Genomic DNA, 14,107 nt, shown 5'->3' on the forward strand with positions numbered 1-14,107 from the left:
TATTCACAATGCATTTGTCACAAAACTATTGTGTTTGTACATTGGAGTGGGTAGAATTAACCTTCATTTATAAAGGGCTGAGTGACTCACACCACACACCATCACTATCATTCAGCAGATGAAGGAGCAGCAGACAAACTCCTCCATGTTTCCTGTGTATCAACCATGGGATCATTCTTATCTGCAGCTTGTTAAGACTACAGCAATTAATAACACTGTGTGTAATTGAGGGATATAAGATGCTAAAGGGGTTTGACAAAGTAGACAGAGAAAGGATGATTCCCAGTTTTAGGATAAGCAGTAGCAGACTTAAAACAAAGATAAGGAGAAATTACTTTTCTCAAAGGATCATAATTCTGTACAATTCATTACCTCAGAGTGTGGCAGATGCTGGGACATTGGATTTCAGGAGGACATAGAATTTTCATTAGTAATGGCCTGATTTGATTTGATTTGATGTATTATTATTATGACATGCACAGAGGTAAATGGTTGGAACTCACTCAGATTAACTTGTTTGATACGTAGTCCTCTCAATGGGTTGAAGGGTCAGAGAGAAAGCAGGAAAGTGGAGCTATGATTGAGATGAGATCAGGCATGATAGTATTAAATGGTGAAGCAGGCTCGAGGGACTGAATGGCCTATTCCTGCTCCTGTTTATTGTGGTATTATGTCTGAGCTGTCTCTTTCTCTCTCTCTGGTGTGACAATATAGCGAATGATTATGGCTATCCCAGCATAGAATCAAGGCACATATAACTTTTCAGCTCTTTGTTTCCACGGTTGATCATGCAAATGGCTATCATAGAACAGTGCATTCCAATCCTTAGGGGTTCTTGCAAGAGTAATTTAGCCAGTCCCACTTCCCCACTCTTACCCCACAAAACCTCAATTAAATCTCCTTTTATTTAAACATCTTTTCTCTGGAAACCATCTCAGATTGCCAAATTGGAAAGCTTATTAATGTTGGAGATCAGACTCATTAAGTGTAGGCCCTTCAGGTTACTAAAATCACAGATTGTTTACTCAATATTACATTCCTATCTGTACTTCAGATGGTGGGTTGTTATGTGGCGAGACTTCTGCTTATGCTTCGTTAACATAGAATTTGATGTTTTTACCACAGAAACGAGCTCAGGCCCAGCTGTAGGATCCAGCCTGACGGCAACACTTGGCCTGGTTATTCATGCTGCAGGTACTCAACTCGATCTCCGCAAAGAAACATGGGAGCTGGAGTAGGCCATTCAACCCTTCAAGCCTGCTCCACCATTCAATAAGATCATGGCTGATCAACCAACTCAATACCTGCTTCCCCACCCCCAAACCCTTCAATCCCTTTAATCCTGTATCTAACTCCATCTTAAAAACATTCAACATCTTGGCCTCAATTGCTTTCTGTGGCAGAGAATTCCACAGGCTCACCACTCTCTGGGTGAAGATATGTCTCCTCACCTCAGTCCTAAATGACTTGCCCCATACCCTTAGACTGTGATCCGTGGTTCTGGACTCCCCAGTCGTCAGAAACATCCTTCCTATATTTGCCCTCTCTAGTCCTGTTAGAATTTTACAGGTTTCCTCATTCTTCTAAACTCCAGTGAATATAGTCCTGACCAATCCAGTTTCTGCCTGTCCATCTGCCTTGCCATTGCAGGAATCAGTCTGGTAAACCTTCACTGGTCTCCCTCCATCTCCAGAATATCTTTCCTCAGATAAGGAGACAAACTGCACATAATACTCCAGGTGTGGTCTCACCAAGGCCCTGCATCATTACAAAAACACATCCCTGCTCCTGTACTTGAGTCCTTTCACTATGAAGGCCTTCTTCACTGCCTACTGATGATCCTTTAGCACGGCAATGAGGAGGAATTTCTTCAGCCAGAGGGTGGTGAATCTGGGGAACTCATTGCCGCACAAGGATGTGGAAGCCAGGTCACTGAGCGTATTTAAGACATAGATAAGGAGGTTCTGGATTAGTAAGGGGACCAAGGGTTATGGGGAGAGGGAAGGAAGATGGGGTCGAGACACCTATCAGCCATGATCAAATGGTGAAACAGAATTGATGGGCCAAATGGCCTAATACTGCTGCTATGTTTTATGGTTTTAATACCCCCACACTACAAGCTGTTGGTTCCTGGTGGAGTTCAGATGCTGTGTTTAAACTACTGGGTGTTTCCATGGAGAAAATCAGACAAGGTCACACCAAAAGAAAGGCAGCTTAATCTCGTTTTTTTTAAAAGGAGACCGAAACATTCAGCTCACCTGCTGTTTTAATGTAATGGCTGTGGTCAGTTTGCCTCAGTGAGCCTCCCTCTGTCTGCTGTCACTAACAAAGATGTTGTTATTCACAACATTTGTTCCAAATTCAAACCTGTCAAACTGGAAAGTAGATAAATTAAGGTCTGCTGACGGTACTCCTCTCTGTTTCCTGTCTCTTGTCCAATTCCAAATCCATGTAGCCCTTATTAACTCCCTAAGCTTTGCTCACAAGTCTTGTCTCACAATACTTCAAGTGCCTTTTGCAAGTCCACATAAACCACATTGACAGCATTACCCTCATCAGCCCTCCCTGTTCAATCCCTCAGAAATTGAAAACCACACTGTCAGAAAATAAACCTCAACCTACAAATTCATTCCGAAAATTCCCACCTGTCTGTCACTCTCTCCCCTTTCCTACTCTGTGTCTTTTGTTCTGCTACTGGTTTTTGTTATTTTTATTCATTTTTGGGATATGGGCGTCACTGACTGGCCAGCATTTATGCCCATTTATTTCCCACGCTCTCTCCCCTTTGCCCACTCTCACATTCACAATTTCCTGCTTGATCTCTGCCCTTTCTCTCTCTCTCTCTCCCCTCTTTCCCACTCTCACTAGCTCTCCTTTTGCACTGTCCCCTCTCTCGGACAGAAGGTAGAGCCTTCGATACTCTAACAGAGTATTACATGAAGAAGTAAGGTCGTAGTGCCCCTAGTGTTCGGTAAGGGGTAAATGGAGGGGTATGGGTGGGTTGCGCTTCGGCGGGTCAGTGTGGACTTGTTGGGCCGAAGGGCCTGTTTCCACACTGTAATGTAATGTAATCTAATCTAAGGTCGTGTGTACAATCCAGTTCTCGAAGCAAATCCACACAAATGGAGGAAGCATCATTTCCCAGTGAGTCTGTCTGTCTGTCTGCTGTCTGGAAACCATGTTTATCTTGTATTTCTAGATTCCAACCAGTTTTCATCCTGAAAAAAACTCCACAGACACTGATATCCCATCCTTTATTTGCACCTGGACAGTCCCTGACACTGATCCAGCTCCCTCACAACCCGCTCTCAGAGTGAACAGAACCTCTGAAACTCCTGTTTATACCTGTCAGCCAGGGCTCCCTGATTGGACCCGGGTTAACAGCCCCACTCAGGGAAGCGCCAATTCTGTGAGGTTCCCTGGGCTGACCTTGTTACAGTCACTAGGTAAAAACAATGACTGCAGATGCTGGAATCCAGCACCACTAATCCAGAATCTTGTTACAGTCACTAGGTAAAAACAATGACTGCAGATGCTGGAATCCAGCACCACTAATCCAGAATCTTGTTACAGTCACTAGGTAAAAACAATGACTGCAGATGCTGGAATCCAGCACCACTAATCCAGAATCTTGTTACAGTCACTAGGTAAAAACAATGACTGCAGATGCTGGAATCCAGCACCACTAATCCAGAATCTTGTTACAGTCACTAGGTAAAAACAATGACTGCAGATGCTGGAATCCAGCACCACTAATCCAGAATCTTGTTACAGTCACTAGGTAAAAACAATGACTGCAGATGCTGGAATCCAGCACCACTAATCCAGAATCTTGTTACAGTCACTAGGTAAAAACAATGACTGCAGATGCTGGAATCCAGCACCACTAATCCAGAATCTTGTTACAGTCACTACCAACCCCACGCAGCATGCCTCTCAACAGTGTTCTGAATGTTTTGATCCTATCCTGTGGCAGAGCAGGTGTGAGGGGCTGAATGGCGTGCTGCTGTTCTTATGTTTCTATATTTTTGTGGAAGTGTTCCAGATTCCCACAACTCTGTGTGAGATAGCATCTCCTGACCTCACCCTGTCAGGTGCAGCTCTCGCATTAAGGTTTGTGCCTAGATCTGCACTCTCCTAACTCGGGAAATTGTTTCATCTTGTGAGATCCTCTCCTCACCTTAAACACTTCAACTTCCTACACCAAAGGAAACAGAAGCTAATTTTGTCCAGATTGCCCTCAGAATCTTCCCTCAGTCTCCAGTAACATTCTGGTGAACCTGCCCTCCAGCTCCTCCCAAAACCAATCTATCCTTCCTGAGTAACACTGCTCAGGCTGAATGTGATGTTACAGATGACAGTCTAGGCAGACCTCCACACAATTGCACAATAACCTCCACATTAGGAACGTCACTCTCCTTGTAGCTAAATGCCTCTTGACTAACTGGTGATTTTCCCTCTCATAGCTGATGGTGTGGCACTTGGGACTGCAGCAGGATCATCGCAGATCTCTCTCCAAGTCATTGTGTTCTTTGCTGTCATCCTTCATAAGGTGAGCAGACCAAATTAACTTTGACATCTGGTGTTGCTGCAGCTCAGACAGTGCCAACTTAGATCACCTGTCCATCCTGGCCCTGAGACTCTCCCCATGAATGACTCCAGTCCTGATTTATCACACAGCCAGCATGACAAAAATCAAAGGACCTTGTCATTTCTCACTGCTGTCTTTAGCAGCTTGCTGTAGCCAATGTAGTGAAACACTTTGGGAAATGTTCCGATGATGGTCATGTTGTGATATCTTGAGATTGTTGCAGATGCTACAAGTTATTTCTCGCTCCAAGAATGGTATGGTGCAGCGGCAGAGACTATGCTCAGTAGCAGGGACAGGGTCAAAGATGCTGAGTCTTTTGGGTGTTGTTGGGGCACCAATCAGGTGGAATGCCTGATAGATGGGATGTCTCAGGAGGTGAGCTATCTATTCTTCTGGAAACCACCCAATGTTAATGGGGCTAGTTCAGTTCAGCCAAGTAAACCTCCCCTTGCATTTTCAGCTCCAGTTGTAAACTGCCCTCCATTGGATGCAACCATTAGGAATTAAAGCACCTTGGGTTTTTTAATCTTTTAAAAATATTCATTTATGGGGTGTGGGGTTGTTGGTTTCAATTATGAAGCATCCCTAAAAGCCCATGAGGAGGTGTTGTTGATGAGTGACTTTCATCATCTGCTGCGCCCCTTGGGGTTCAGGAATAACTACAGGGAATTCAAGGATACAAAGAGAATGATGGGGAAAGTGCTTTTCAAAATATAAGGAGTACATCATGAAAACAGGCTCAATTATTTATGGTGAGGATTAGATAATGGGAACCTAGCAATTAGAAATTGAAAGAAGATAAATAAACTGGTCTGGGAACAAACGCGTGGCTTTGTACTAGCTGTGGTGGAATCTGTGATGATCGGTTAAGACCACAGAGTTAATCCCTACAGTCAGTGGGAAACACTGTCACTCATCAATCCCAGGGCAATGTCAGGCAATCTTTCAGCTCAGCACATCCACTTTGAGAAAAGGTGCCTCGAATATTGGGATTTTTGTTTGGGGGTTTGTGGGGGAGGCAGGGCATAGTGAGGACATGTTGGAGTTAGACCCACCACCGCCAGGCGAAGATCAGAGATGGCTTTGGGGCTGCTGTGTATCGAGATGGTAAAAACAATGACTGCAGATGCTGGAAACCAGATTCTGGATTAGAGTGGTGCTGGAAGAGCACAGCAGTTCAGGCAGCATCTGAGGAGCAGGAAAATCGACGTTTCGGGCAAAAGCCCTTCATCAGGAATAAAGGATCGAGATGGATTGCTTAAAGGGGCCACCCCAGTTTTCTGGGACTTCATAAGACTATAAGAGATAGGAGCAGGAGTGGGCCATTCAGCCCCTCGAACCAGCCCACTACTCTATAAGCTCATAGCTGGCTTGCCATAGGCCTCAACTCTTCTTTGGTGCCAGTCCCTCATAGTCCCCCTGGTATCTCAAAAATCTGTCCACCTCCTCTTTGAAGACATTTATTGAGCTTCCACAACTCTCTGGGATATAGAATTATAGATATTCATTAAACCCAGAGAGATGACATTTCTTCACATATTAGTTTTAAGTGAATGTCCCCTTATTCTGTAACTATATCCCAGAGTTTGAGATTCACCCACTAGTGGAAACATCGTCTCAATATCTACTCTATCAAGCTCCCTCAGAAACTTGTATGTTTCAATAAGATCATCCCTTATTTTTATAAACTCGAACAAATAAAGGCCTCATCTTTTTAGATGTTTGTGACAAGTAATCCCCTTCATCGCAGGACTGAGCCGAGGGAATCTCTTTTGAACTGCCTCTAATATTGTTCAAGTACTTTAGATGGGTCAGTTTTTGTCCAGTGTGTGCAGGAGGGTTTCCTGACACAGTATGTAGACAGGCCAACAAGGGGTGAGGCCACATTGGATTTGGTACTGGCTAATGAACCCGGCCAGGTGTTAGATTTGGAGGTAGGTGGGCACTTTGGTGATAGTGACCACAATTCGTTTATGTTTACTTTAGCAATGGAAAGGGTTCAGATGTATACCGCAGGGCAAGAGTTATAGCTGGGGGAAAGGCAATTATCATGTAATTAGGTAAGATTTAGGATGCATGGAATGGGGAAGGAAACTGCAGGGAATGGACACAATTGAAATGTGGAGATTATTCAAGGAACAGCTACTGCGTGTATTTGATATGTATATACCTGTCAGGCAGGGAGTAAGTGGTCAAGCAAGGGAACCATGGTTTACTAAAGAAGTTGAAGCTGTTGTCGAGAGGAAGAAGACGGCTTATGTTAGGGTGAGACGTGAAGGCTCAGTCAGGGCGCTTGAGAGTTATAAGTTAGCCAGGACAGACCCAAAGAGAGAGCTAAGCAGAGCCAGGAGGGGACATGAGAAGTCGTTGGCAGGTTTTCTATGGGTATATCAGAAATGAAAGAATGACTAGAGTAAGATTAGGGCCAATCAAGGACAGTAGTGGGAAGTTGAGTGTGGAGTCCGAGGAGACAGGGGAAGTACTAAACAAATATTTTTTGTCAGTATTCACACTGGAAAAATACAATGTTGTCAAGGAGAATACTGAGATACAGGCTACTACACTAGACAGGATTAATGTTCATAAGGAGGAGGTGTTAGCAATTCTGGAAAGTGTGAAAATAGACAAGTCCTCTTGGCCAAATGAGATTTATCCTAGGATTCTCTAGGAAGCCAGGGAAGAGTTTGCAGAGCCTCTGGCTTTGATCTTATGTCATCATTGTCTACAGGAATAGTGCCAGAAGATGGAGGATAGCAAATGTTGTCCCCTTGTTCAAGAAGGGGAGTAGAGATAACCCTGGTAATTATAGACCAGTGAGCCTTACTTCTGTTATGGGTGAAGTGTTGGAAAAGGTTATAAGAGATAGGATTTATAATCATCTAGAAAAGAATAATTTGATTAGGGATAGTCAGCACGGTTTTGTGAAGGGTAGGTCGTGCCTCTCAAACCTTATTGAATTCTTTTGAGAAGGTGACCAGACAGGTGGATGAGGATAAAGTTGTTGATGTGGTGTATATGGATTTCAGTAAAGTGTTTAATAAGGTTCCCCACAGTAGGCTATTTTACAATATACAGAGGCATGGGATTGAGGGTGAATTAGTGGTTTGGATAAGAAATTAGCTAACTGAAAGAAGACATAGGGTGGTGGTTGATGGGAAATGTTCATCCTGGAGTTCAGTTCTGGTGGTGTACCACAAGGATCTATTTGGGGGCAACTGCTGTTTGTCATTTTTATAAATGACCTGGATGAGGGCATAGAAGGATGGATTAGTAAATTTGTGGATGACACTAAGGTTGGTCGAGTTGTGGATAGTGCTGAAAGATATTGCAAGTTACAGAGGGACATAGATAAGCTGCAGAGCTGGGCTGAGAGGTGGCAATGGAGTTTTATGCAGAAAAGTGTGACGTGATTCATTTTGGAAGGGGTTACAGGAATACAGAGTACTGGGTTAATGGTAAGATTCTTGGTAGTGTAGATGAGCAGAGAGATCTTGGTGTCCATGTACAAAGATCCCTGAAAGTTGCCACCCAGGTTGATAGGGTTGTTAAGAAGGCATACGGTGTGTTAGCTTTTATTGATAGAGAATTGAGTTCCGGAACCATGAGATCATGCTGCAGCTGTACAAAACTCTGGTGCGGCCGCATTTGGAGTATTATGTACAGTTCTGGTCACCACATTATAGGAAGGATTTGGAAGCTTTGGAAAGAGTTCAGAGATTTACTAGCATGTTGCCTAGGAAGATCTTACAAGGAAAGGCTGAGGGACTTGAGGCTGTTTTCGTTAGAGAGAAGAAGGTTGAGAGGTGACTTAATTGAGAAATATAAGATAATCAGAGAGTTAGATAGGGTGGACAGGGAGAGCTTTTTCCTCAGATGGTGATGGCTCGCATGAGTGGTCATAGCTTTAAATTGAGGGGTGATAGATATAGGACAGATGTCAGAGGTAGTTTCTTTACTCAGAGAGTAGTAAGGGTGTGGAACACACTGCCTGCAACAGTAGTAGACTCGCCAACTTTAAGAGCATTTAAATGGTCATTGGATAGGCATATAAATGAAAATGGAATAGTGTAGGTTAGATGGGCTTCAGATTGATTTCAGAGGTCAGCACAACATCGAGGGCCACAGGGCCTGTACTGCACTGTAATGTTCTATGTTCTAATGCCAGGGCAACCTTTCTTAAATGTGGGGAATAAAATGACAGATGTGGCATCACCACCACCCTCACAGTTGTAAAAAGATTTCCCTACTTTTAAACTCCAATCCCAAAGTTCATCTAGGTTATTGTGTTAAATATTGGAGGAGGGTGTGCAGAATGTTTGAATGAAAGCTCTTATTGAACAACAAAGAGATTGGTTGCCAGGTTTTTCCTTCACTCTGTACTGATTGCCGGATATTTTCAGGCTCCTGCATCATTTGGTTTGGTCTCGTATCTGATGTATGCTGGTTTAGAGAAGAAGCAGATCCAGAAACACCTCTTCATCTTCTCCCTAGCAGCACCACTCCTCGCCATCACTACCTACTTTATAGTCAGCAAGGTAAGGCCTGCAGACCCTCCTCCAGTCTGTACCTCTACTCCCACCACTACCTCCTTCTATATCCTCAGCCTCCTCAAATCCTCATCCGCTTCCTCTAACCCTCTGCCTCCTCTAGTCCCCATCCTCCTCCTCCGCTCTGTCTCTCAATCTTTCAGTAGAATTCATGTTCACAATGGTGATGTCATCATCTGGACTGAGATCAGTTTCTTTTCTTGTATTTTTATTTTCCTCTTCTTCTTCCATTTCTCCTTTCTTTTTTCCTTCTTCCTGGTCTTTCACCTCCTCTCTTCCTCTTTGCCTTTCTTCCTGTGCTTCTCGATCCCTCTCTTCTTGGTCCTTTTCACTTATCTCTTGTCTTCCTCTCTGCCCTCTTTCCCTTCTGTTCTTCTTCAGTATGTTGCTCCCTCTTTCCCTTCTGTTCTTCTTCACTATGTTGCTCCCTCTTTCCCTTCTGTTCTTCTTCACTATGTTGCTCCCTCTTTCCCTTCTTGCTTTCCTTTGTTTTAAATCCGTGCTGTCATGCAATCTATTAGCCAGTTGGATTCCAGAGCAAATGCAGGAGCTGGGTTGGTTTATTGATGTATAATGCACTGTGCAGTTGACCAGCCAGTAATGTTGAATGATTTTTGCCTGTTCTTTGAGTCTGACTATTCTTTTTCACCCACCTCCTCCACAGAGCAGCGTGGGCTCACTGCACCAAACCAAGGCCACTGGCATCGGGCTGCTGTTCTCTGCTGGGACCTTCCTGTATGTGGCGTCTGTACACGTATTGCCTGAAGTCAGCAGTCAAACTCAGCACAGAGTTGCCAGCAACGGTGGCAGGAAAGGCCTGGGCATTCTGGAGAGCCTGACGCTGATTGTAGGCTGCACTATTCCTGTTCTCCTGTCACTGGGACTCCATGATGCCTAACTGGGAATTGGAAACTAGGTCTCCATTGCCAGCCCTGTATTCTGGCTGCAGGATGTGTACCTCGAGTAGGAGGGGCACTCATTCCGTTGTGACAGTGATACATGTGAACATCACATAAGGGTGGGCACAATGTCTAATTCATACCTAGAAAAATTACTGAGGCCAAGGAGCATTTATAGTGAGGTGATGTATGAACTGGAATGACAGAAGGGTTGGGGAGGATCGGGGGCATCATTAGGACAAGTCAAACAGTCAATGTCCTTTGATTATATTTAATCCATTAGTATTACTATCACTATCACAGGCAGACACACACTTTACATGAGGCCTACTGTATATATTGTTAGATAATATTTAGTTTTTAAAGTTTCCTTTTACTTACATTAGTTACATGCTTACTAGTTCTGCCCAGATATAAAAAGGGCAGCTCCTTTATTTGGTGTTTAGTTTGATGTCACTGGGCCATTTAATGCATCCTGAATGTGTAAAGAATTGTGAAAGGGAAGAACACAAATTAATGTTTCAGGCAAAATCTTTTGTCCCAGCTTTGATAATGTGTTTCACTCTCTCTATTAAGGTATTGAATGCCCTGCTGTGAATGTCTGGAATTTTCTGTGTTCCTATTTCATATACTCAATCTTTGTCATTTTATCTTTCTATTCTCTCTGAAAAATTAAAATACTTACTCTGGGCTGAAGAGGAAGAGGAAATTACCAATTGGGTCTATCGTAAGTGGAGGGAGGCTAGCTAATGTCCATTGGACATGAACCCAGTATTAACCCCCATACACCCCCCTCACAACACCAGAAGTTCTCCTGAGTAGATTCACAGCTCCAATCACCACTGTCCAGGAAGAGATTAATTCCAAGAGTCAGGAACGTCTGAGTGAAATACTGGTGACTTCACTGACAAAGATGAGAAATCAGCTGAAGTAAGTAGATGCTGAAACATGGATGAGAAATGTACAGAAAGCCAGAGTGAACACAGACTACTTTTATTATTGTGAAGTAGACTAATTGGGTGAATTACTGGTTTAAAACTTGCTTAGGGTTTAAATTACAAATGCGATGCAAACTAAGGGATTTACTCATATAAACTATGGAAAGGGAATGAATTGTGAGTGTTAATAATTTTATAGGACTGAATTACTGGTGTAAAATGTCCAAGGACTGAATTATTAATGAAAAGCATTCAAATACTTGTAGAAGGGCTTCTTACTGTGAGAGTTCCCTCATGGCTGTATCCACTCGACTACTGTAAAAACAGATGTAAGGATTTCCCCTGAACTTGCTCAATAATTATAGAATTTTTGAAAGTGAGGATATAGGAGATGGCCATTCTGCCCATCTTGCCAGTAACAGGCAAGAATGGGCTAACTCGCTTAATGCCATTTTCAAGCTCTTTGTCCATGTGCCTTGTTGTCTACAACACGTTAGAGTCATAGAGATGTACAGCACGGAAACAAACCCTTCAGTCCAACTTGTCCATGCCAACCAGATATCCTAAGTTAATCTAGTCCCATTTTCCAGCATTTGGCCATATCCCTTTAAATCTTTCCGATTCATTTACCCACCCAGATGCTTTTTAAATGTTGTAATTGTACCAGCCTCCATCACTTCCTCTGGCAGCTCATTCCATACACGTACCGCCCTGTGTGTGAAAAAGTTTCTCCTTAGATCCCTTTTAAATCTTTCCCCTCTCACCTTAAACTTATGCCCTCTAGGTTTTGGATTCCCATACCCTGGGAAAAAGACCTTATCTATTTATTCTATCCATGCCCCTCATGATTTTATAAACCTTAGCCTCCGACACTCCGAAAACAGCCCCAGTCTATTCAGCCTCTCCCTATATCTCAGATCCTCCAACCCCAGCAACATCCTTGTAAATCTTTTCTGAACTCTTTCAAGTTTCACTACATCTTTCCTGTAGCAGGGAGACTAGAATTGATCACAGTACTCCAAATGTAGCTGAACCATATTCACATGCAAATCAATTAAATAAATGAGAAAAAGCAGTGGGCGCAGCACTGATCCTTGTGGCACACCGCTGGTCACAGGTCTCTCGTCTGAAAAGCAACCCTCCACCACCACCCTCTGTCTCCTACCTTTGAGCCAATTTTGTATTTAAATAGATAGCTCTCCCTGTATTCCATGTGCTCTAACCTGCTAACCAGTCGAGCATGTAGTACCTTGTTGAAAACCCTACTGAGATCCATAAAGACAACCTTCGCCGATCTGCCTGCATCAATCTTCTTTGTCACTTTTTTCTTAAAACTCAATCAAGTTAGTGAGACATTCCCCATGCATAAAACTATGCTGACTATCCCTAATTAGTCCTTGCCTTCCCAAATACATGTAAACCCTGTCCCTCAGAGTCCCCTGCATCAACTTACCCACTGCTGATGTCAGGCTCACTAGTCTATATATCCCTGGTTTTTCCTTAACACTTTTCTAAATAATGGCACCATATTAGCCAACCTCCAGTCTTCCAGCACCTCACCTATGGCTACAGATGGCAAGAGGTTCAGCAATCACTTCCCTAGCTTCACACAGGGTACACCTGATCAGCTCCTGTGGATTTATCTACTTTTACATGTTTTAAGACATCCAGAACCTCCACTTCTGTAATATGGACATTTTTTAAAATATCACAATTTGTTTCTCAAGTGCCCTAGCTTTACAGAAATATCCAAGTACTTTCATGCTCTGAGTGTTTCTGCTTTCAACACTCTTCCAAGCAGTCAGTTTCCAATCTAGTCCACCTTCTGGAAAAAATGTTTTCTCCTTGATTCTGCTCTGGTCCTTTGAAAGTTATTTTAAATCTCTGCTGCAGCAATGCGCTGTAATGCATGAAATAGGATCACCTGATTCACACTATCCAGATTCCTCATACACCTCAACAAATTGCCACTCAATCTCTTCTGTTCCAAAAGAAATAAACCTAACTGATCATTCCTCATAGCTAAACTTTCTCAGTATTGCAAAAGTTCTCAGAAGTCTTTTCAGTGCCCTCTTTACTCATCCTTTCACATGCAGTGAACAGAACTGTCCACTATTCTTGAACTGCAGTTGACCTGGTGCTTTACACTGTTCCAGTATCACTTCCCTTCTCTTATACTCTATGCCTCCATTAATAAATTCTATACAATGTTGACTATCTTATCTACCGGTCCTGTGATTGTCAGGGATTTATCAATAACCGTCTGTTCTCACTGGAAGTCTTTCAGTTACCAAACACCTGTCCAGCTGATTCATGGGGCTGAACTGATTTAGGACTGTTTCAGTCAATGGGTTTTACTTTTCTGGCAGTCTATCATTTGAGACCTTGAGAAATAAAACTTAGTTAAAATCCAGATAATCTATATCAATGTGCCAATCTTATTGACCCTCCCCAAGAATTCAGATATGAGCTTCCCTTGCAGACTTTGCTGTCTTTGACTAAATCTTCCTCAATTACAGTTCTGAATCTTCCTCAATTACAGTTCTGAATCTTTCTCAATTACAGTTTGAACCTTTCTCAATTACAGTTCTGAATCTTCCTCAATTACAGTTTGAACCTTTCTCAATTACAGTTCTGAATCTTTCTTAATTACAGTTCTAAATCTTTCTCAATTACAGTTCTAAATCTTTCTCAATTACAGTTTGAACCTTTCTCAATTACAGTTCTGAATCTTTCTCAATTACAGTTTGAACCTTTCTCAATTACAGTTCTGAATCTTCCTCAATTACAGTTCTGAATCTTTCTTAATTACAGTTCTGAATCTTCCGCAATTACAGTTCTGAATCTTTCTCAATTACAGTTCTGAACCCTTCTCAATTTCAGTTCTAAAACTTTCTCAATTACAGTTCTAAATCTTTCTCAATTTCAGTTCTAAATCTTTCTCAATTACAGTTCTAAATCTTTCTCAATTACAGTTTGAACCTTTCTCAATTACAGTTCTAAATCTTTCTCAATTACAGTTCTAAATCTTTCTCAATTACAGTTTGAACCTTTCTCAATTACAGTTCTAAATCTTTCTCAATTACAGTTCTAAATCTTTCTCAATTACAGTTCTAAATCTTTCTCAATTTC

At 42.5% G+C, this 14,107-nt stretch overlaps 1 protein-coding gene across 2 annotated transcripts in view; it reads left to right on the top strand.

Annotated features, from left to right (window-relative positions):
- LOC122540144 (zinc transporter ZIP9-like) overlaps positions 1 to 11,234 on the top strand; it is a 98,049-nt gene extending 86,815 nt beyond the window's left edge. For both annotated transcript variants that reach the window (XM_087984287.1, XM_087984292.1), the window contains 4 exons: positions 1,126 to 1,194; positions 4,467 to 4,552; positions 8,992 to 9,126; positions 9,803 to 11,234. In XM_087984287.1, the coding sequence (XP_087840413.1) occupies positions 1,126 to 1,194; positions 4,467 to 4,552; positions 8,992 to 9,126; positions 9,803 to 10,036 (524 nt within the window). In that variant the 3' untranslated portion in view covers positions 10,037 to 11,234. The remainder of the gene's footprint in view (positions 1 to 1,125; positions 1,195 to 4,466; positions 4,553 to 8,991; positions 9,127 to 9,802) is intronic.
- The last annotated feature ends 2,873 nt before the right edge of the window (positions 11,235 to 14,107 follow it).

Source organism: Chiloscyllium plagiosum, unplaced genomic scaffold (genome assembly GCF_037043375.1).
Source record: "Chiloscyllium plagiosum isolate Xiang-an unplaced genomic scaffold, Cpla_swu_hap1 HiC_scaffold_3, whole genome shotgun sequence".
In the NCBI taxonomy this organism is placed as follows: Eukaryota; Metazoa; Chordata; class Chondrichthyes; order Orectolobiformes; family Hemiscylliidae; genus Chiloscyllium; species Chiloscyllium plagiosum.